Source organism: Perissodus microlepis, chromosome 1, assembly GCF_051167445.1.
Source record: "Perissodus microlepis isolate ML-2025 ecotype Zambia chromosome 1, ASM5116744v1, whole genome shotgun sequence".
NCBI classification, from domain to species: Eukaryota; Metazoa; Chordata; class Actinopteri; order Cichliformes; family Cichlidae; genus Perissodus; species Perissodus microlepis.
The window spans coordinates 14,118,313-14,141,020 of record NC_140461.1 but is presented as its reverse complement, the minus strand read 5'-3'; the positions used below and the strand labels follow the sequence as shown (position 1 = coordinate 14,141,020).

At 39.0% G+C, this 22,708-nt stretch overlaps 1 protein-coding gene across 4 annotated transcripts in view; it reads right to left on the bottom strand.

Moving 5' to 3' along the window:
• ush2a (Usher syndrome 2A (autosomal recessive, mild)) overlaps positions 1–7,899 on the bottom strand; it is a 214,996-nt gene extending 207,097 nt beyond the window's left edge. The window contains exons 1-5 of one of the 4 annotated variants that reach the window (XM_084931033.1): positions 7,774–7,899; positions 6,196–6,694; positions 5,445–5,659; positions 5,008–5,226; positions 70–235 (exon numbers count right to left, since the gene is read on the bottom strand). In XM_084931033.1, coding sequence (XP_084787159.1) covers positions 70–235; positions 5,008–5,226; positions 5,445–5,659; positions 6,196–6,669 — 1,074 coding nt within the window. In that variant the 5' untranslated portion in view covers positions 6,670–6,694; positions 7,774–7,899. The other 3 variants (XM_084931019.1, XM_084931025.1, XM_084931042.1) reach the window with 3 other exon arrangements.
• Between the last annotated feature and the right edge of the window lie 14,809 nt (positions 7,900–22,708).

Genomic DNA, 22,708 nt, shown 5'->3' with positions numbered 1-22,708 from the left:
TGACAGTGTCCAACCATAGCATCTTTAACACGACTCACCATGGGGATACTTAAACTATGTATTACTCACCTGCAAAACAAGATGTGTCCACCTCTCCAGTCCTAGTCTGCCCTCTGTTCTAAAGCTGTTCATAGAAGTCTGATTGTTGGACTGACCATATCGCAGAATGATAGCTTCCCCAGACACGGTCAGAGAAAAAAACAGCCGCTGCTCTGAACTTTTCTCCAGGAGCATCCTGAGAGAAACAAAAAACACACACACAAACAATAAAGGATTCAATTATGTCTGCATCAGTTGACAGTCCAAAAAGGTTCACATGAATATTTAGCAGTAAGAATTTTAAAGCTTCACCTCAGGAAACAAAGGGAAGAATGGACTCTAACACCCATGAAGCTGAGCAACACTACACACAGTCTCTCATTCTGACATTTTCACATGGAATATCAATATTTTACATGACTGTAAGGTTTCCGCTGCTACGCTGAGGCGCAGACGCACACACTCTCTACGTGTCATATTAACCACCATCACTGACATTTTATGGGAAATCATGGCTTTTATGAACCCAGAGCAGGAAACCCTATAAATCACAGTTAGGTACATGCAAGAGAAAAAGAGCATTTGAATGTATGTCTGTACAAGCACGTATGTATAAAAGTGAGTCTCTGTGGAGAGAAAGATAGAAAGACAGGCTAAAGAAAACAAATATAAAAAAAATACCAATAGGTAAATTACTATAAGTACAACACGAGTCAGAAATTCTTTCAAGTACTTTTCCTTTAACACACACATAAAAGTGTCTATTAAGGAAGGTATGCAATTATTACTGGCCATACATATTGACCTGAACATCACAGAGTCCAACTTAATTTTATGTGAGCAGCAGTCTGATATTAAGAATGATATATTGGGGAAAAAATACACACATTTAAGAAAACCAGTAAAAAATGTTTGCTTCTTTGTTTTAAAGCTACATGCTTACTTAAAATTAAGCAATTTTTAGACTGTCAACCTATTGGTTTATTGGATAACAAGACAATTTTGTAATTTTCTCATTTGACCACCACAGTGAATTTTAATAAAGACAATCCAGATATCTGGAGTGCATATTTTCAGCTTTAATTGAAGGAGTTTTAACAAAAACATAATACAAATATTTTAAATACATGGCCCCTATTATCAGAGGTAAAATAATTTGACAAGTAACCGACAACCAGTTTTATGTCAATTTCATGTCCACATGACTCATAATTCAATGACAAATTAAACAGATAAAAGTTCTGGAGTGAATTTCTAAGGATGGAACTTGTATTTGGTAGCAATTGACTAAAGCTCTCAATATGAGGTCCAAAGACAAGTTGAGGTCAGTGTCAATAAGCTGAAAAAAAAAAAAAAAAACCTAGTGAGAAAAAAAAATCTCAGACAGATAACATTACATTACTTTAGTAAGTATCTTATCAACTACATGTCAAATGTATAGCTGCCAGTAGAACTGGGTCACTGTTCTTTATTGAGGATGTGACTGCTGAAAGAAGTAGCAGCATGAATTCTGAGGTGTGCAGGGCTCAGAATCAGCCAACTGCTGCAAAACCGATTGGACAGCAATTTGTAGTGCAAATGGATAATAAAAGTAGGCATACTGCAAAAGCAAACCAAGAGTTTCTCAAGACACAGAAACACTCTACAATGGCCAAGTTAGTACCACACTTCTAGGATTTTCAAGTACTACAAACAATCCTTATCTTTACAACTTGTCCAGCCCTTTTGTTTGTCTAAAAATGGTTGAATTCCTGAATAGTTATTACAACATTTTGTTGAAGTTGAAAGTTTGAATTTTAATCACATCTTTATTGTTTGACTTAAAATCCACTTTGGTGGTATGCAGAGAGGAGGGGAAAAAAAGTATCGCTGTCCAAATACCTATGGACCTAACTGTACATCACAATACTCAACATACACACTGCTACTACTATCACCATAATCTGTTTCTATAAAGCAAAGCCACAGTGTTGTAAAAACCATTGTCTGGAAGAACAGGTGGCTGGGTCTGTTCATTGTTCAGAGGGGAGGGATGTGAAATCACAAAGAGGGGGAGGGACACAGAGAGTGGGGTGAGGAAAGATGGACAGAGGTGAGGATAGAGACCTCCTTTCATCTGGCTTCTTTGATGGCAGCCATGATCATCTCTACTACAAAAGAATGATAGCCAACGACAGCAGCAGAAAGAGAGCAACGGAGAGAGAAAGAGTGAGTGAAGGGGGGGAGATATTACTTCCATTCAGCTGCATTCAGCCATACAGGTGTCATGTTCCACAGACCAAGACAAGACTTGTCTGTCATTTGAATCCTGAGACAGACAACTTCACAAACAAAAATCACAGCGTGAAATTTAAAGGAGAGATTTGATCTCTGGATGATTCTCCATCTGAGTTAAACTTAACAGACACTGACATTTAACTGAACATCCACAGAGTTTGTACAACATGTATGTAGCCTGTCTGGTGTTAGACTAAAGCTCCTTCAGAGCTATCACTAGTGTAAAGATCCTGGTCACACTTATCTTTTTGGTACACTGCTGAATAAGTGAATGCAGTATGTCTGGAAATCTCCAAATATTCTTAACAGCTCACTCAAAATTTCCAAGTAATCCACAAAACAGGAAACCTGTCCTTGTTTGTGAAAATGGTGCAAACTGTTCCTGATCATATTAAAAAAACAATATAATGACACTTCACCAGATCATTTTATGTTTCTTGATGAGCTAAATTAATATTACAAGTCTTTTGAATACTACTGTAGTTATATAATAAAGTTATGTAAAGCTTTTTATTGCTTTGACATTACCTGAGTGTCAGATGCATTTGAACACTACAAACGTGAGAACGAGCCCATCAACTCAAGGCTGCATTTTCCACTACTAGCATAACATAATTTTGTTAACCTGTGGTTAATGCAGGCACTACATTTTTACAGTTAAGATAAGATGGTTTCTCTGCAACTGAAGCTGAATTTAGTTTGATACTTTTATTTTAAGCTGTCCATCCCTAGTCTGACAGTGTAAAAACAGCTCACTGCCAAATCAATTTAGTCCTGCTTTATCAGCTAAATTTTTGAATTTAAACAAAGGCATTATGTATTTTTTTAGCTTACTTTCAATTTCTTGACATGCCATGTTGTTCAAATCACCTGCCTTAAGTGTTGCTGTATGTAGGAAGAGATATGGTTGCAGAGTAAAGCCAGCTGATCTCTTTGAGTGTGAGCAAGCGCCTTGTCTATGTGAGTGTGTGCATGTGTGTGTGACTGCAAGCTGATCTGAGAGTGTGTAACTCTGCACCATGCTACCCTTGCCTGGAACATACCAGCACACTCTCATCCACTGTCTCTTACACACAACATGTCTGTGACATGACAGCTAATTGTTTCCTGATGGTTATACTGATCTCACCAGACCTGACCTGCTGCTTGTTATTGGATCGATATCACAGGGCTTTCTCTTTCATGTAAATATTTGTAAATCATATTTAATGTCATATTATCATCATATATACATTTTGACTAAACTTCACAGTGGTCTAGAAGGAGTGGTTTATATGTCATCGCTACAACAGGATAATGTAGCACTACTCTGATGCTATATAACAGTATTTGAGACCCAGTACTAATAATTGACTATATTTAAATACATTATCGTCCTAAGACCCGAACTCTTCCACGGCATGCATTTTTAATTTTTCTTTGATATTTGGGCATATTGGGGCCTGATGAATGTAAAAACAAAGGATTACCAGAATTTTTTTTTACCTTATTTTTGTTTTTAAGAAAAATAAGAGCCACATATGAGGATATTCGTCTAAGATTTTGATAGAACAGTAGCAGTATAATGTCCTCGTAAGTGGATATCAGGCCCTTGTAGAGCAAAATTTAGTATTTTGGTCTAAATAACCCAAAATGTGATGTCCACATATGTGGACGCCAGGTCCTAGGAGGTTATATAAAATTTGAATATTCATGTGTGTTTCACCCATTCCTAGTATTTTGTCCTGTCTTTCTCCCCTCAACCCCAACCAATCTCGTCAGATGGCTACCCCTCCTTGAGGCTGGTTCTGCTGGAGGTTTCTACCTCTTAAAAGGAAGTTTTTCCTTCCCACTGTAATCAAATGGTTGCTCATAGGGTGTTGTCTGATTGTCTGGGATCTTTACTTTACAATATAAAGTGCTTTGAGGTGGCTGTTGCTGTTATTTGGAACGATCTAAATAAAACCTGAATTGGATCAAATAGATATTCAATATTTTTCACCTGTTGCAATCATACAAAGGGAACATCGGGCACAGACCTACCTGTCCTTTTACTTACTTACTGCAATGGTGATGGTGTTTTTCCCAAAACAAATTTCACCATTTAGGTTTTTGTTTTTTTTTTAAATAGGATTTGTCAAGAAAACAGCCACGCCATCTTCTCATGTTCTGCCTCTATTTCATCTGATTGGCTTCTCTTTTTCATGAACTAGCCTTTCCAATTCCTTTTTTCCACCTGATTTAATTGGCTTCTTTGCTGACTGTAAACATGGCTTTCAATCAAACAGAAAACATTTCAATCAAAACCTAATGCATTTTGCTAAATATTTTTTTGTTTCCAACAACTACCAGAACTGCAGCACTTTACAGAAGAAGGAGGGGGTTTGAAGGGATGATGCAACTGAAAGATTAGCCAAACCTCAAGTAGTAGAAAACGTATATGATAACACGCACACATTTAAATAGCTGCCATGTACATGCACACACAGCTATCACCTGTCTTTTGCTTCTTATGAGTTAAGAAGTAAACAATCATTGTCTGTCAAGCCATCTAAACATTTTGTAATGCACAATGAACTGTATGATAAGACTAATAATTAATCAATTTTAACAAAAGCAGTACTCAGTGGATGATTCGAATTAAAGAAGGATTCTTATCTTCAATTATGCAATGACAACTGTATTCTTACAGCTTACAAAATTCAGACTCACATTTCTCTAGCAGAGCTTGGTTTTATCCACAATGCCAAGGTGAGGGAACCCATTGCTCCAAGTTTCTGTGAAGGGGGAGTGACCAGACACCCATCCTGGCCTGGATGAAACAACAAACTGCCGGATCCACTAGAAATCCCATCGAAACTGTTAGAGGTTCCAGCTTCTCTCTGAGTACCAGGACGAGTGTCGTTAGTGTCTTCAGTTACACAGATACCCCTGGTGGAATGAAGTGCAGGCATGTCAGTATGTTCTCCCTAAGAAACCAAATAACTTGCAGTTATTAGCAAGACACCGATTGTAATGTCATTAACACAATTTAATAAATAAGTCAATTGTTTTATTTTTTTAATTTATTAATTTTGCTTTGCCTTAAAGGTTTCGACAGAAAATAACTTCTAAAATACCTGACATTACTCTGAACTTAATGAAGCTACCTGTGTGCAGTCAGCAGCAGCGGAGCATACGGAGGCGTGGAGGATCTATAGGGACACTCTTGGACACAGAAGGCCTGATAACATGTGAGCAGTTCAGCCTGAGAAAAAGGTGACTGACAGTAGCTGCTCCGCTCTGGAAAGCCACAGGTGTAACGAGGCGGCGAGGTCGACACGGGTTTAAAGGCAGCAATGTTCTCCATTCGTGGGAAGTGTCCCTGTGAAAGATTGAGAAAGACTGATAATCCCTTTAATCTTGGTGTCTTGCCATGTTTTTGTAGCTTTGGGGACTGCAGCCACAAACATTTGGATACAATAATAACTTGTAAGGCCATATACTGTATTTGAATCTACTTCGAAGAAATAATAACAATATCAATCACAATGTAACACAAAAAACTTTGTATAGAAAACTCTTACAATTGCATGTGATGTATTTATCAAGATTAAGACCTTTACAAGCAAAATAATTAAAATATATAGGCATATTGTTTGAATTAGTTCAACTGGAAAATGTACTCTTTGCAAATGATGTATCTGAAGATGTTTTGAGATACAAATGTAGAAGAAGCATAGGTTTACACGATGAAATTAATAATGATGTAATTATTTGTTTTCTTCAGATTTATTTTGACTCACTGCAGCAGTGCCTCAACTTAGCTGGACAGAACCATTATTAATGGGTTAGGGTAACCCTAACCTGACTTCTAAACAGCATCTGAATCAGAAATGATAACCTTTAAGCAGCTCTTACCTGTGAAGAAGCAGGTTTTGGACAGAGGCTGAGGAAGAGGAGAGGTAACCAGAAAAGAATATGATGCCACCTCATCCTCATGATGTTCTGCCTTTTCATCTTTTGTTCACTGATGTTCTTCAGGGACAACAGCCACAGAAAGATAGGCCAGAGATTATTTTCCCTCTCCCTTTGTGCAATTTCACCCTCTTTTTCTGCAACTGACAACATCCCAGAGGCATCTGTCTTGTCCTTCCAACTTCTGTGCATATCATTTCTATTTCCCCACTTGCTGTCATTACATAACTTACGAAGTGATTCTCTACCTCCGTTCATTCTCCATTTGTTGTGTCCTATGCCCCACGTTTGCCTTTCCCTTTGCACATTGTCTCCCTTCGCCCCTGCCTCTGTTTTCCAGTCTCCCTTCCCTTCAGTCCATCTCAGGCCTTTCGCTCCACAACATTCCAGAATCAGTTTCTCCGAGGGATCCAGCATCTCAGGTCTGGACTTTGGAACATTCCTGCAGGCAGAGAGATGTTTCTGAATTTGGATTTCTTTTGGAAGAGTTCTAGCAGGATTTGAATAAGTGATGACTGTCATGCTTTCATGGTTTAAGGGTAACAGTAACATTTTTTACAGGCCAGTGCTCCTGGGGTGAAGCTATGACTCTTAGCTCTCTGTTACACTGTCCCTCACAGGCACACACATATACACACACACACACGCACACAAAAACCGTAACCAAAGCCCTCACATGATAGGTAGGATTTTACAATCTAGAGAGGGAAAAGAGAGAAGGAGAGAAGGAAAGAGAGACCTGGTCAGACCAAAATCCAACATGAGACAAATCTGGGGAGAGTGAAATGCCATGCAGGCTATTCCCTAGCCAAAGCCTACACTATCATGTACAGCTTGATGGAGGCACAGCTCAGTTGATACTGCTACATTGCTTTTTCCTTTTCTTCATTTCCCATTGAATTAAACATGCCCTTTTTCCTCTGGCATCTGGCTCCCAGGTTTTATCCAACCAAACGGGTTTTCACACAAGTTTGTTGGAAATTGAGGCTTAGCGGAAAGCTCTCTTCATTACAATACTTAGCAGCTTCAATTTCGCATTTAGACGCACAAAAAGAGGCCAGCAGTGCAGTCATCTCTAGTGTTATATTACTTGGTCCAGGCTTCAACCTATACTATCCGTTAGGAGATAGAAAAGCTTACACTTTATCTAAAACCGCCTACAAGACTATGTGCTGCGCAAATTTGTAAACCTATGCAGATAACAGCCTAAAATATGTGGTACGTCTATGAGATTTACCTGTCGTTGCGGACTCCCCGCACAAAGCTCTCTCCCCATCACAAGTGCAGCGCCAACAAACATTCAACCTGTTGCTCTGACATGAGTCGTACAAAACAAGCTACCTGTTCCTCCACACACCTGTCTGTCAGCGGTAACAGACGCCGCTCCAGTAGAAAAAATAGTCCTTTCCAAACATGACTTGAATTATTTTTTGCCCGTTACAGTTCAACAGAAAAAAGCAAAACCAAAAACTGAACTTGACAGAGCTCCGCTTTTGTTTTGTTTTTTCCTCTCTGTCTTACCTCTCTCATTCAGAACATGCGGCGCGCGCTGCTAAGCAGATTACCGCGAGCTGCCATCTGGCCAGCAGCGCCCGAGGCGGCAGGATACCGGGCACAAAGTAACGGCGGTGAAACGTTACACTGTTGTGAACCAAGTAACGGAAACTTGAGAGCCCCGGAGGCGGCATGAGAGCAAACAGTGCGACATATCCGTTTTGCATCTGTTACAGAACACCAAAGATTGTCTTTGACAGCAAGGCATTAATTTGCGATTTAAATAATTACCCCCTGCCTGGTAGTAATGTTTTACCCCCCACCTACGTGGGATGCGTCTGGGTTGCAGACAAGTGGCTCTCACAGGAAAAGAGGAACGCTATCAAGGTCGCTAGGCAACGCTGATTTGCTCCGGCCACTTAAAGAATTGCAGGAAATCATTTATAATCTCATGTCATTCATATATTATTCATTTATGTACATATTCAACCTATGTGCCAAATCGCTATATAAGTATTTAATGCAGTCTCTCACAAATAAACCAATCAATCAGGAAAATAAACAAGCCATTAAAATCGTATAAATGATTTTGCTAACCATCTCAGTAAACCTCAGTATAAATATGGATCAGCATTGTTCAGCTTAGTTCCAAGTTTAGTATATTATTATTATTATTTACTAATAAGCCCTGTAGCGTAAGTCACTTAGCCGGCCCCCCAGTTGAAATAAAGGAAGGAAATTATGAAGAATAATGAAAACGAGACGCATTAATTTGGGAAAAAAATAAGGCTGTTGAGGGATTGTTCAGCAGTTCGATGCGACTCAGCGGGGATCCACACTTAACACTGAGTGACTCTTGATAAATATCAACAGAAGTTGATTATCCCAGTAGGTCTATCATGAAGCCATGGATTCAAAAGTAACCAAATTGCGTAGTTTATATTTAACTGTATATGTGATATGGTAGTAATTTACATACAAAAAGTGCATGTGCATGTCCGAAAAGTATTGTTGACTCATGTCATTTTATCTCATTTTATGTCATAATTCAAATTTAAATATCAAATTTTAAAATAAAAAATATAGAGAAAATGTAGATAAATGAGTCTGATTCAGTTTTGATAAGTAATAAATAAAAAGTGAAGTTTCTGAGTATTTTCTATTTCCGGTTCAAATGCACAAGATGAAAAGGCCGTAGGGGCGGGGTTCGTTGGTGGGGTGGAGTGGCAGAGAATAATACTATATCAATACTGACGTTGTCATACGTACTGAGATGTTCACGTATGACAGTAAAAGAACAACAGAAACGGTTCTTCGGGCCTGCACAACAAATTCTGTTCGTTGCATTTTTACATTTTAGTCCTATAGGCGAGTCTAAGCCAGTTATATGTAAAAATCCCGTAGTCCACCCACCAGCAAACTATGAACAATCCCCTTAACGCACACACAGCAGAAGCCGAGGCACAAACTCAAGTATACAGTAGTTTAGACTTGTGTACTCAAGAGCTCTGCATTTAAATTGTGTAAACATTTCCACCAAAAAAAGAATCCTCTCTTATAATTTTCCCTGCCGACAAGTTTTTGCGTTATCATACTAATCGCGTTTGAACAGCTGCAATTTGCTTTGGTTGAACAAAGGCATTCTAACTAGGTTTTAATTAAGTGTTCCTAATGACCTTAAGGAGATTAGAGGTTCGCCTTCTAATCAATACCAGGCAGAGAGGAGCAAAGGGAGGGGAAAGGAGGAGAGGGGTGGTGGCTAGGGGCTATAGGATAGAGGTAGGGAGGAAAAGGGGTGGGTAAGGAAAGAAGAGGGAAAAGACGGTGGTAGAACAATAAAAAGTGAATGGAGGAAAGGAGGAAGAAAGAAAGAAATTGTGGGGGATGGAGGGTTGAGGAACTTGCTCTTTTTTTTGAAGAGGTTGTCATGATGGCAGATTTGTGGATTACCTGGTTTTCTCAAGTAGTTTAACAAAGTAAATATATAAAATAATGCTTAAAAGGTATCAAAATAAAATGTACTGTTACATCCAGAAATATCCTTTGCATCAGTATAAATGCAAACATGCACATATATGATTTGGAACCTTGACATTTTCCATCCCTCTTATTTTCCTACTCTTTTTCATTTTCTTCTCCTTTGAGAGGGTGAAAATGACATTACACCATAGTGTCAGATAGACGGTGATCATCAAGAGCTTTGTTAGCCAAGAAGAGTTTCTCTTATCCTCTCCTCATAAGACATTTGCATAGATTTGCACAGAGTGTGTCCACATGACAAAGAATCTAGTCATACATTGATTGTACTAATTTATTCAGCCAGGCGCGTTCAGTTCGAGAGATTGAAGTGCTATCACACAAGCGGGATTAAAACTGGATGACAATCGCACAATTAATATTGTCTCATTTTCAAAATTACTTGTGTATGACTTATATTTTGCTAAATTGTGTTTGCTGGTCTAATAACATTAAGGCTAATATGCTAAATGTAGGCTGTAAATGTATCATGTCTCCGAATCTTCAGAGCAGCATGAATATGTATGGAGACATCCTTGGCCTGGCTGCTGATTAGAAAAAGTGGAATAAATTGGTGGATGGGCTGCATGTTTCTCTTTAAGCCGAGCAGAATATTAGGTTTTCCATATACAAATGTCACACACACACACACACACACACACACACACACACACACACACACACACACACACACACACACACACACAGAGCAGTATCATAAGGTCTCAGTTCATGGTTTAGTATATATTATACTGTGTGAGTTATTTTTCTAACACCACAATGAGCATTACAGAATTGTTTATTTTTGTCTTGATCAAACAATTAAAAAAAAACCCAAACCTATTATATGACAAACTTTAAGACTTGTATGGTATAAATGTCTACTAAACATGGTTCTTCAAACATCTCATGCTCATACTTTGTTTGGGAGACTATAACACCGGCTTTAGTTTTCTATAAGATACTAGAGAAACAAGAAACCACGAAGCAAGTTCAAAGAAGAACCATGATAAAAACGTGGAGCACACCAACACAGATAATTAATAGTACTAACAGATTTGTTTAGCTGGGAAAAAAAACAAAACCAAAAAACCCTCGAAAAAACTTGAATGAGTAACTAATCAACTGCTAACTGTTATAGCAGATAAGAGATTTAAAAAAGTTTACAAACTGTCCGTTTTTATTGAGTTAAATTTATTTTGACCTGAATATACAAATCTTACTTTACTTTTACTTTTTTTTTTAAGTAATTTGATTTTTGTTTTTAGAAAACATTTAAAATATTAATTAGTGGAATCACGACTTTTGTATTTCACTGTTTTTGTGCTACTCTACTTATAACCCTGCCACACACTGGATAACTCAGTTAAAATCAGATTTCTGCCCCATCATTATCTTTATTACAGTGTTTTTAAAATATAATAAAACTCAGCTCATTTTCATTGCAAAAGGGCTCCTTTCACAATGAGTCAGTTCTGCACAAACTGCACGAGCTTTAAATATACCCTTCCCTGATGAGTTCTCAGTGCTTACTAGAATTCTAGTTTTATTTTTTAATCACTTTTTTGTAGTGAAAATGATTATGACAACAGGTTTGCCTCCGAGCTGAAATAACTGTTCAGCAGATGTAAGTTAAAAAAAAAATCAACATATTTATTGCAGCTCAGCCACGTGATATTAAGGAAAATAAATGAAAACATATGCATGGTCATTCAATTCTCACACAGAAATTAGTGCAAGTATTTTATTTAGTCATCACATATAACATACACACTGTAAATGGCACAAAGCATACAATCTACTATGACACATCACTAGCAGTGACTGCAGATGCTCATGCAGAAGCAATACTTATACTTTGTATGCCAACTGTACATTGTTCTCATTAAAGCTAACCATCAGAAGAAAAGAGAAAAACAACAACTAAATTAAATGATTAAATTAGTCTTTTAAAAAACAAATAACAGTCGTGCATTTTAATATCTATGTCAGCCTTATTCCATCATTTAACCCCAATAATCAACACAAATCCTTATTTATTTTTAGATCTTTTTTTTTTAGAATTACAAACATCTCTCTCCTCATATTTATGCTCATACACTGAAAAAACTTGTGGATGTGTGTAGTGCCTCAAATGGTACTTCACTTCACCTTGTTGTTCATTGGCCGCAGTTCTCCCATACAGTAGGTGCGATATTTGGTAACCCACCCAGTGATGACAGGATCATGATAATGGGGCTACAGCTCCAAAGGATCGTCCTTTGTTTCAGTAATTCGGTCCTTCGGTCCCTTTGTTTCATAATGGCCCTGTAGCGCTCCTTCATTGGACCCATAAAGCTAACTTGCAGCTTTAAGACTTTGCTGATCTCCACAGATATACAGTTGTATATCTGTGTTTGTTGTATATTTTTGTTGTAATTAACACTTTTTCCAGTTGGTCACAACAAGGGGAAAAAAATAGGGGTTTATGAAAAAAAAAAGCGCAGTTTTCAATCATCATGTTTTTCTTTGTCTTTCAAGGAATACCACATTGACAAAATATTCAGAAGATGTCTTTTGTGGCATTATTGAGCCAAAACACCCAGTACCTTCAGTAGACAGTCAGATCACCATACTTTAGATTAGGTGACAAATCTTTTACAGTCCTCACAGAGTAGTGAGACTTCACCAAATAGAAGGCATCAACACCAAAAATTAATTATAGCATTATCCCTTTCTTGATGTCCTGTCAACACCAACTATTAATTTTTTTTCCCTCTGGTTTATTTCAAGCATGAATTTTGCTCAATGCAATTAAGCAATAAAGTGCCTTGAGATAACTGTTGTTGTGATTTGGTGCGATTTAACACCAGGCTTATTTAGTACAGCCCAATAGTTGACCTTTCCTCTTTCTGCATTTATTTGAAGTAACTTATCACTTTTCACCGAGTAATTCAGTTCAATTCCCGAATTCCTGTGATCCTTTGAAATGAAGAAAAATGCAGTATTTATAAATATTTTGGTTAAAGTGTCATTTTTCTTCCAGTACAACCAAATAGTTGACCTACTTCTTCTGTGTTATATAGAAAAAAATAAATACAAAGTTTAACATTACCATTCAGGAACACGCAGTGAAATCAAGTCTCATAACTTAGTTGGTTTTAAAGTTTTTCTGGCGAAAAAACAAAGGCCTGTTGTGCATATGCCAGCTTTGATTACAACACTTAGTGTGCAAGTATGTATGCCAGTGATAATTAATTTTTATCAGAAAAGTTTTTTAATATTTCTTTCAAAAACGATTGTTGTTGGTAATGGTAACGTTTTCTAAACATTTTGGGAAACGTATTCTCTGTACCCCCTGAAATCAACACCTATGATCTGTGAAAAAGTACTGGTCACTGGCTGGTCACACTTCCAAGGCCCCATGACTCATATGATCACAGTGATAATCAAAATTCGCAGCATCTTCTTTTAGAAGCTCTAAAAAAAAATTCAGGCTCCACAGTAATTTGGCACCAGCGCGATGTAATACCTTTTTTTAAAGCATTAAAATTCTTCACCAAATTTTTTGTAGTTTTTTTTAGTCCATTTATCAAATCTTATTTAAAGTAGCTGTCATGAAACAATGCATATTCATCTAATCTCATAAAAAAACTCCCAAAGCAACATGCACTGCTGGCACATTTGCTGGTGTGAGTGAAAATGTAGTTTGCTGTGCTGATGCTTTGCTTATTTTTAGGCTATCTCTTCCATTTTCCTCTGACGCTTGCGTCATCCTGCTGTCTATACTCGCTATTTCGGTCACTTCTCTGCTACACCCATGCACCTATCCCACACATCCAACTCTCCACAGGCACCACTCATTCTTTTCTTCATCTCTCCATTTCCCTGTCCCCTCCCCATGCCCTCAAACCCTCTTACCGCTCTCCATCACCGCTTCTCTCTAAATGTCCTCTTCTTTCTTGTCCTTGTTTTATGCAGCATTTTCTATAAATAGAAATATATATTTTAATCCATGTTCATCATTTATCCTCCTAGCCTCCAAATGAAATGCACCAGAAAGTAGATATAAAAACAATTTGGCTTTTCCCAAGCTTTTCACATTTCATACCCTCAAGTCACGGTGTCCATATTGTGTGTGCATGTGTGTGTGTGGGCACGCTTTCTGTCCCCTATTGGGGTTAAGGCCAGTGACACCCTCAGGGCTGTGCTGTCCAATCCCGTCCATGCTGTGTTTCTATAGGATTGAATTAACCTCCTGCCTCTCTTGACAATGCACATACATATAATCATTCAGTCTCAGACACACATACACAAGTGCATGCACATGCGCGCACACATACAAACACACACACATTTTGTCACCTTTCCCCCATCAAGGCTATAATATTAGCTTGAGGCACATCAAAAACTATCAACACTTTTAGTCACCTATTAAAATCAACCCAGTATGCTGTAAATGCACATAATTTGTTTATTTCTTAAAAATAATGACAGAATAAATGTGACAACTGTAAGAGTCCAGATTTGAAAGAAACAGAGGAAAAGACACTTTAGAAGCTTTCATCTCTTTTGTTGTTGTTCTTCTTTTTAATATTACAGTTTTTCTCAAATGCTAAAACACATGTCACAAACGTTACCACCAGGTCCCCCAATGTCCAAACACAACACCCTTCTCTAAAGCTACATAAACACAACCACACCTTCCCACTGCAAAACTCAAACTCCCACACCAAGAGAGCAGCTCGAAGCTGTCAAAACTGTAAACACTATACACAGCATTACACACTACAGCAAAACAATTGAAAACACAATGCTCAATTTGTGAGAAGGTTCTTTGGTTCATAACTGCCAATGCATATTTTTATATACTGTACAGTAACGGATCGTCATAGAACCCTGCAGAGGATTAGGCATTTAGATTTGTGAGTTTCACATGAAGACTATAAATCTATAAAAACATCCTGCATGTACGTACACTACTGTAACACAACTCAATGCAAAAACAGAATCTATCGCACACAACAGTACTCTCGGAAACATGATCAGGGTGTGAAGTCTTTTTTTATTGTCTACACGGTCTTTTTACAGTATTACACACAGTCACTGTGCGGCATCATGTCGCCGAGCTGCATTGGGCCACATCACCTCATCCACATCACAGGCTATATTGTCCCTTGCTAGGCACCGCGGGAAAAACGCCCTGGAATGGCAAATCCATCCCTGGAAGGCCTCCACTGGGATGTCAGCACAGGCCAGCTCCATTGCCCGTACGAGGTTCTCTCTTGTGTATGGCTGTCTGTCATACACCTTCCATCTCCATGATGAGAAGAACTCCTCTATAGGGTTCAGGAAAGGGGAGTAGGGTGGCAGACAGACGTTTAAAAAGTGGTCACTGTTGGTGGTGAACCACTCTCTGATTTGGTGTGTTTTGTGGAAGCGGACGTTGTCCCAAATGATCACATACATGTGATGTGCTAGCCTAGGATGGTGTTGTTGACGGTCCAGGAGGATGTCTTTTAGCTCCTCTAGGAAGGTGAGGAGACGTTGGGTGTTGTAAGACCCAAGGACAGCATGCCGGTGGACAAGCCCCTCCGTACCCATAGCTGCACAAAGAGTAATATTACCCCCCCATTGGCCAGGAACCTCAGTGATGGCTCTTTGGCCAATGATGTTACGGCCTCTTCGCCTTCGTTTCTGGAGGTTGAAGCCAGCCTCATCCAGGAAGAGGTACTCATGGGGTCTGGCCATCGCGTCCAACTGCATTATCCTCTGTGAACATGGAAAAGCGTACAGGTGTTCAGAATGGTCAATCAGGTAGCACAGTATTGTCCAGAAGTAATGTAGGCCACTAAGCAACACAGTATGTCCACTAACTGTACTGTGGACATGGATGTATACGTACTTGCACAGACTCGTAACGTTGTTCTATGTGTCGCGCAGAGTTGCGCTCAAAGGGAACCCTGTAGACCTGTTTCATCCTCATCTGTTGGCGCCGGAGAACTCGGTCTATTGTGGACACGCTGACAGCATCAATGTTCTCAAAGTTTACATTATCTGCAATGACTTTGTCTCTGATCTCTCGGAGTCTAATGCAGTTGTTCTCACAGACCATATCTGCAATGAGGGTTTCTTGTGCCGCTGTGAATATGGCAACCCTCCCACCTCTATGTGGCATCCTTTCAGCTCTAAAGAAAGAAACATGTGTTGTCAATTGACTGATTTATATGTAAAACTACATGTAAAGTAACAGACCACTTTCACAGGCCTGTAAAACTGTAGTGTGACAAAGAAAGCAATAGCGTACTATACCTGTTGTGTTGTCTAAATGCCTTGATAATGGTGGCCACGGTGAACCTACTCAGGTTTGGATGTACTCTTCGTCCCGCTTCAGCCATTGTCATGCCATGGCCAATGACATGATCAATTACTGTTGCTTGCATATCATCTGTTATGATGGTGCGAGGTTGTCTTCTTCTCCCACCTGGACCTTCTCCTCTCTCTTGTTGGCCTCCTTCTCTTCCTCCTCTACTCCGAACTCCTCTTCTTCTTCTTCTTAGGCCTTCACCTCTTCCTCCTCTGATCTCAACCCCTCTTCCTCTTTGGCCTGCAGCTCTTCTCCTTCCGCACGCTCGAATGCCTTCATCCATTGTGATTGTTTGGCATCTTCACCAAACTATGCTTTTATAGGTGGGGTCACATCATTAGCAACAGGTGTCTTCAATTTTGAGTCGTTGTGTGTAGTGACTGACGCCAGGTGTGTTCCCTGTGTTCAAAGATTGGTGACTGTGGCAAGCATTTTGCATCACATGGGCTTTCATTTGAGAATATGAGCAGAGTTGTTTTGCAACATGTGTTTTAGCAAGGAAAAATGTGTTTAGATTTATGAGTACAGAGGGTTGTGTTTTGTGAATTGTGTCTTCATGTGACATGTGTTTATGGTACTGGAATATGGTGGCTACATTTAGTAAATGTGTTTAGACTACTGGTCATTTGGGTTACAGGATTGGCTTTTGTGTTTTAACATTTGAGAAAAACTGTAAGTTCATTCATGTCTGTGGTTCACTGTTTATTTGTAGCTTGCTTTGCTTTAAGTTTTACGTCCTTTGTCTTGTCATCTGATTCCGCTGAGCTGTGTCTCATTTTCGCCGGCTATTTTAACTCCTCTGATTGCCCTTCTGTGTTTATATATAGTGCTGCCTTTCCTTTAGTCTTTGTCAGAGCATCTGTTCTCCCTCGCAGTGCCTAGCTAAGTATAGTCCTGTGAGTTATGTCATTTTGTTTGGAGATTTTTCTTAATTTTTGACCAGTTCCCTTTTGATTCCATGACAAACAGATAAAAGAAAATCTGGAGTTGATTGCAAGTTTAACAATTGCAATCATCTCTCAATGGGTCTCATTTAAAAACAATACATATCGACAAATCTGTGTGTAAATTATGCATATGACAGTTAATGCAAAAATCTGTAACTGTATCAGTATTTGTATACAGGAATTATAATCTGAAAAATGCATGTAAAGAAAACAAAATATGGAATGAGGAGGAGTAAGCTTGAACTTTTAAAAATGTAAACTTATTCCTTTATTGGTTATTTCATCTTATCTTAAATGGCCCTTGTCTTTCACTTGTTTTGTTCCTTTTCTTCTTTGAGTCCAAATTTTCTGGAAACACTTGTCACAGCTGCAGTGGCAGACGTGTGGAGTGGTGAGAGAAGGACCCAAGTGTCCAAACATAAACACTGGGTCACCAGACCAAGGACCATGACAACACTTTGGAAAGCTGCCTCTCTTCTGGATTCCTGTTTGGACTTCAGGCAGTATTATTCAATTTTTTACAGTCTTTTACAGACTTTTCCTTTATGGTTTAACTTAGAGGTACAGACATCTCTCTTACAACACTGCCACCACTTTGTCTGCTTCACATGGAGGTAAACGTGTTAACCTAGCTAAAGAAATGGGCATGGGGCAGTATGCAAATAGTATGAAAACTATATGAAGATTACGCAAAGCTGTTGGTTACGAAAGATTCTCATTTACTTACATATACAGGGTGATGAGCAGTGTCGGGTGTAACACATTCCAAAGTAACAGGTTGTAACTGTAATCATATTTTTAGTTATCTGCATATAGTGTGGAAAACAAAAGAAGTGGAGATGTAGAAATTTTTATTTCACAAAAGAGGAAAATGGAGAAATGCAAACTGCATACAAGATGGAAACAGCTGCATAATGCGTCTAACAGAATTTAGATACCACAGGCACAGGAAGCATGCTAAAGCAAATCTAGTCAAGAATCCAGAGAGATGAAGGTGGGTGTATGCCAACCCCAGCCCAACAAAACTGAACACTGAACTGAACTAAGCTAAAGGCAACTGTTAAGGTAAAAGCTGTTAGGTTAAAAGCTTCATCTAAACCTGAGCATTTTGGCTTTTGTATATGGTAGGAAAGTAAGTTTGAGGTGGGTCTGAATGTGAAAAGCCAAGTAACTATACATTTATATGGGAGTGACGTGTCCATCTCAAGACTTGCCCACACTAAAGCAAACCCTGCTTTTTTGTACTTGTGGACACTGATGGAGACCATATTTAGCAAAGTTTGCAGCTGAGTGCATAAACTCATCAGGAAATTATTGATATGGATCAAGAAGGCTAAGGGTTTGTTTTCCATTAGACCTCTACAAAATTTTGGTTTTTTTTTGCAGCTGCAGAAGTAGCCCTCTGGTGGCCATTAAACAGCGTTTAAGTTTAATGCACTTCAATATCCACTTCTCAGCTGTCTGTCTAATCTGTCAGCTGTTCTGTGCAGAATATGGAACATATAAAGAATTTAGAATTTAGAAATCATGTTTCTATACAGCAATAAGAATTTGTGCTTTTAATACTGACGCATGTTAATGTAAATATTAACCCTTCTAAGCTGTAATTAGTTTTCTGAAAAAGAGTTACTGCTGTATATCAAACCTTCCAGCTATCTATTGGCCACTGGTGGGGGATTTAAAGTGCCACTAATTCACTGGCCAGTGACACATCAGACTATTTATTAAAGTACACTAACTTAATGAATGGCCCATAGAATGGAGAGTTAAAACATTTACTGTCCTAAGAGAGAGATAGAGAGCAATAGACAGAGAAAGAGGATGGCAATGGGACCAGAGAGAGGGAGTGAGAGAAATGAGAGTGAAAATAAATGGCCCATCGTATAGAGTTAAGACGTTAAAAGTGCAAATAGACAGCTGACCCTCTTATAGCTTGCACATGCAGCGCAAATGCACGCAGCCACCAAGCCACTTTACACCCTGTGTGATTGAGGGATGGGGGAGAGAATGGGAAAAGAGAGGGAAAAGGACAGAGAATGGGATGACACAAGTGGATGGGATGTTGGAAAAAAATTGAAAGAAGCGAGAGATAGAAGTGAGGCATGTGATTTATAGTAAGAGTGAGCATAGGACGAAGTAAACGAATGAATGAATGAGAGAGGCATATAATGTAAAATGAGCAAAATGAGAGAGCAAAAGAACAGAGAAAAAGTAAATGATTGAACATTTGTTAAAATATTGCAAGCAGTCTGATCTGCTGGTATTAATGTAAACTCCATGCGTTTTGAGGGAGAGAGGATCAAGGAGAAGAAAAGTAGTAAAAAAGAGACTGACTCAATTAACACTGATGTCACAGTATTGTATCTTCAATTTTTTTATACAGCAATTTCCTCATTTATTACACTCCAACATAAATATTTGTTTGATTGTTTTGTGTAGACATGCTCATATTGGAGTGTTGGTCTCTTTATCTGTTTCTTTTCGAGTGTATGTCAGGGGAGTTTGATGTTTTTGAAAGGCCATTACCACCGTGAGTCTGTGTCACTAGGCCTGTGAAACCCAAGGGAACTCCACCACTGATATACTGGGATACAGGAATAAAACACACACATATAGTGAAGCAATACACACAAACGTCCGCACACATGCACATATATGTATGTCTGTGTGTGTGAGGTTAAATAGCACCAAAACTGGCCTTCGAAACGCCATTGGTGTGATCAGTGCAAAGCTGCCACACATTAGCACTTTACAGGACTTTGAGTTTAAAACAGATATGGTCATCCTTGGAGACCTACCCTGCTTGTTACTAGATTAGGGGGTGAAAATCACATCCAGACTTCCTCTCAAACACAACAAAAAGCCCTCTAAAATTTCCAGTATGAGGTCTGCATATAGAAGTCAGTTTGTGTAACTGTGATACTTGAATTTTCCACATTAGAAAAGAAATCACAGATTTCTGAAAAGGTACAAGGTCTTCCCCTACCAGTAGACAGGCCTCGATGGGGATAACCAGCAATCTGAGAGAGAAGTGCTCTATTGGCATCTGATTACTCAAGAACTTGTATGTGATAAGAAGGATTTTAAATTTGATTCTAGAATTAACAGGGAGCCACTGAAGAGAAGCCTGTATGGGTGAAACGGTCATGATCTCTGTGTACATGGAGCATGAAACATGACACCTGAAACCTGAAACATGGAGGGAGAAGAATTGACGTTCCAGCGAGGGACAAAGGGAACTGACACAATATATACACATGAGGGTGATTAGGAAAGGTGTAGACACATGGGAATACAGGAGGGACAAATAAGGCATAATGAGTTAGGGGAAGCAAAACTAAACGCAGTGTACATGGGTTGAGGAACTGTCAACATAAAACAGGATGAGGGATGCACACCAAGACTCGGACAAGGACATGCAAGCTTGACACAAAGACAGAGATAAACAAACACAGAAACAAGCAGCAGACTGGGGATAGAAACAACAGAGTGAATACTGAGGGCTTTTCAGAGAGCTTTTGAGGACATCCTGATAATAACAAAGTAGTCAAGCCTAAAAGTCATAAATGTATGAAGTAGTTTTTCAGCAACACTCTAAGATAGGATTTTTCTAAATGTAGAGATATTGCACAAATAGAAGAAAGCATTCCTTCATATTTGTTTAGTATGCGCATTGAATGGCATATCCTGATCAAAAACAAAACCTAAGATTTGTCACACTCTGATTAGAGACAAAGGTAAATGGCCTGTATTTGTATAGCGCTTTTCTAGTCGCTAAGGACCCCAAAGCGCTTTACACAATCAGCCACCCACCCATTCACACACTGGTGATGGCAAGCTACATTGTAGCCACAGCTGCCCTGGGGCGCACTGACAGAGGCGAGGCTGACGAACACTGGCGCCACCGGGCCCTCTGACCACCACCAGTAGGCAACGGGTGAAGTGTCTTGCCAAGAACACAACGACCGAGACGGGGCTCGAACCGGCAACCTTCCAATTACAAGACGAACTGCCAACTCTTGAGCCACAATCGCCCCCAAAGCATCTAGTTAGATACCATAATTCTAAGATTTTAGGGACAAGTACAAGAACCTCAGTTTTATCTGAATGTAGACGCTTGAAATTAGAGGTCATCCAGGTCTTTATGTCTTTAAGGATTTCCTGCAGTTTAATGAATTGATGTGTGTTATCTGGCTTCATGGATAGATAAGGTTGGGTGTCATCTGCATAGCAGTGAAAATGTGTGCTATGTAAACAGAATTAGTTGTAGCACGGAACTCTGTGCAACTCCATAATTAACCTTAGTGTTTGAAGAGGACTCTCCATTTATGGAAACAAACAGGAATCTATTAGGGGTATTATTCACAACACTGCAGCACAGAGCATGCTGTAATCGCTGTAATAAAATATTGGGGTCAACAGTATCGAACTCTGCACTGAGGTCTAGTAGGACAAGCATAGCGATGAGTCCACTGTCATAGGCCATACGAAGATCATTTGTAACCTTCACTAATGCTGTTTCTGTAATCTCTGTGTAGGTTCTCAGTCATCCAGGTCATGGTAATCTAAGGAGCTCTGAAAGAAAAGCAACTTGAATTCTTCTTCTTCTTCATTTAAAACTGGGTCTTTGGTTGATTAATAAGTTGGAGTGGAAGATTGCTGCTACTGCCTCTCCTTAGCCTGTGCTTCGAGGACTCCTAACAAGATCAGGTTTTCTTCAGAAAATTTCCCAATTATCTATAAAGCTCATATAATGTTTTGGACACCCAGCAGTTTAGAGAGAACATGCAGCTAAACATGTCACTCCTGGTCCAACTGGCGAGTGGACCAGAGAAAGCGACAGTGTCCGACATTGTTTTGGCAACGGTACACACAGATTTAATATAAATTTTAGTGACCTGTGATTGACATAAATGGATGTTATTATTATGTCTCAAAACATTGCCAGTCAACAGAGTTTATTCCTCAGCCAGTGTGTTGCCAAGTGAGGAAAAACGAGAGACATAAACGGGTTGGTAGCGTACTGGGGGCTTCTATTTAGGGCTACACTTCCTCCTCACTGTCACCCAGCCATCGTGTTTTACTTGCTGCTTGGGACATTTTGCTGGGGAAAGCTAATGGTGGCTAAACTTAAGTTGTAGAAGTGCACAAGAAGGTGATTTAAAAAAAAAAAAACACTGTCCAGAAACAATAAATTTATGCACAATGGAAACAAATATATATATATATATTTCAAGTCATTTTGTATTGTACACACTGGAAGTGTGTGTAATAACATTTATAGACATCTAAAGGCACAGGATTTGCTCCTTTCTCCTCTGCAGCTTCAGCACAGGTTATCTCACTGGGTTAAACTTGAGTTTGCAATATTGATTCAATGAACTGTACCTTGAACCGTAAAAAATGTAAGTGTTTCTGTACTTGATTAATATTGCCACTACTAACAAGCTATTTGCTCAATCATTAAGTCCCAGTGTCCATTTTTTCAAATGTACCCATTTACAGTAAAATGTGCATTATGCAAATACTGGCAACTTTCAACACCTCATATCTTTAAGGCACTTTCTAGAACTGTCTAGACTAATGGTGTCATTAGGTCTTATGGGCAGTTATAGCTGTATATCACTAGTATAACAGTGAAACTTTATGCAGG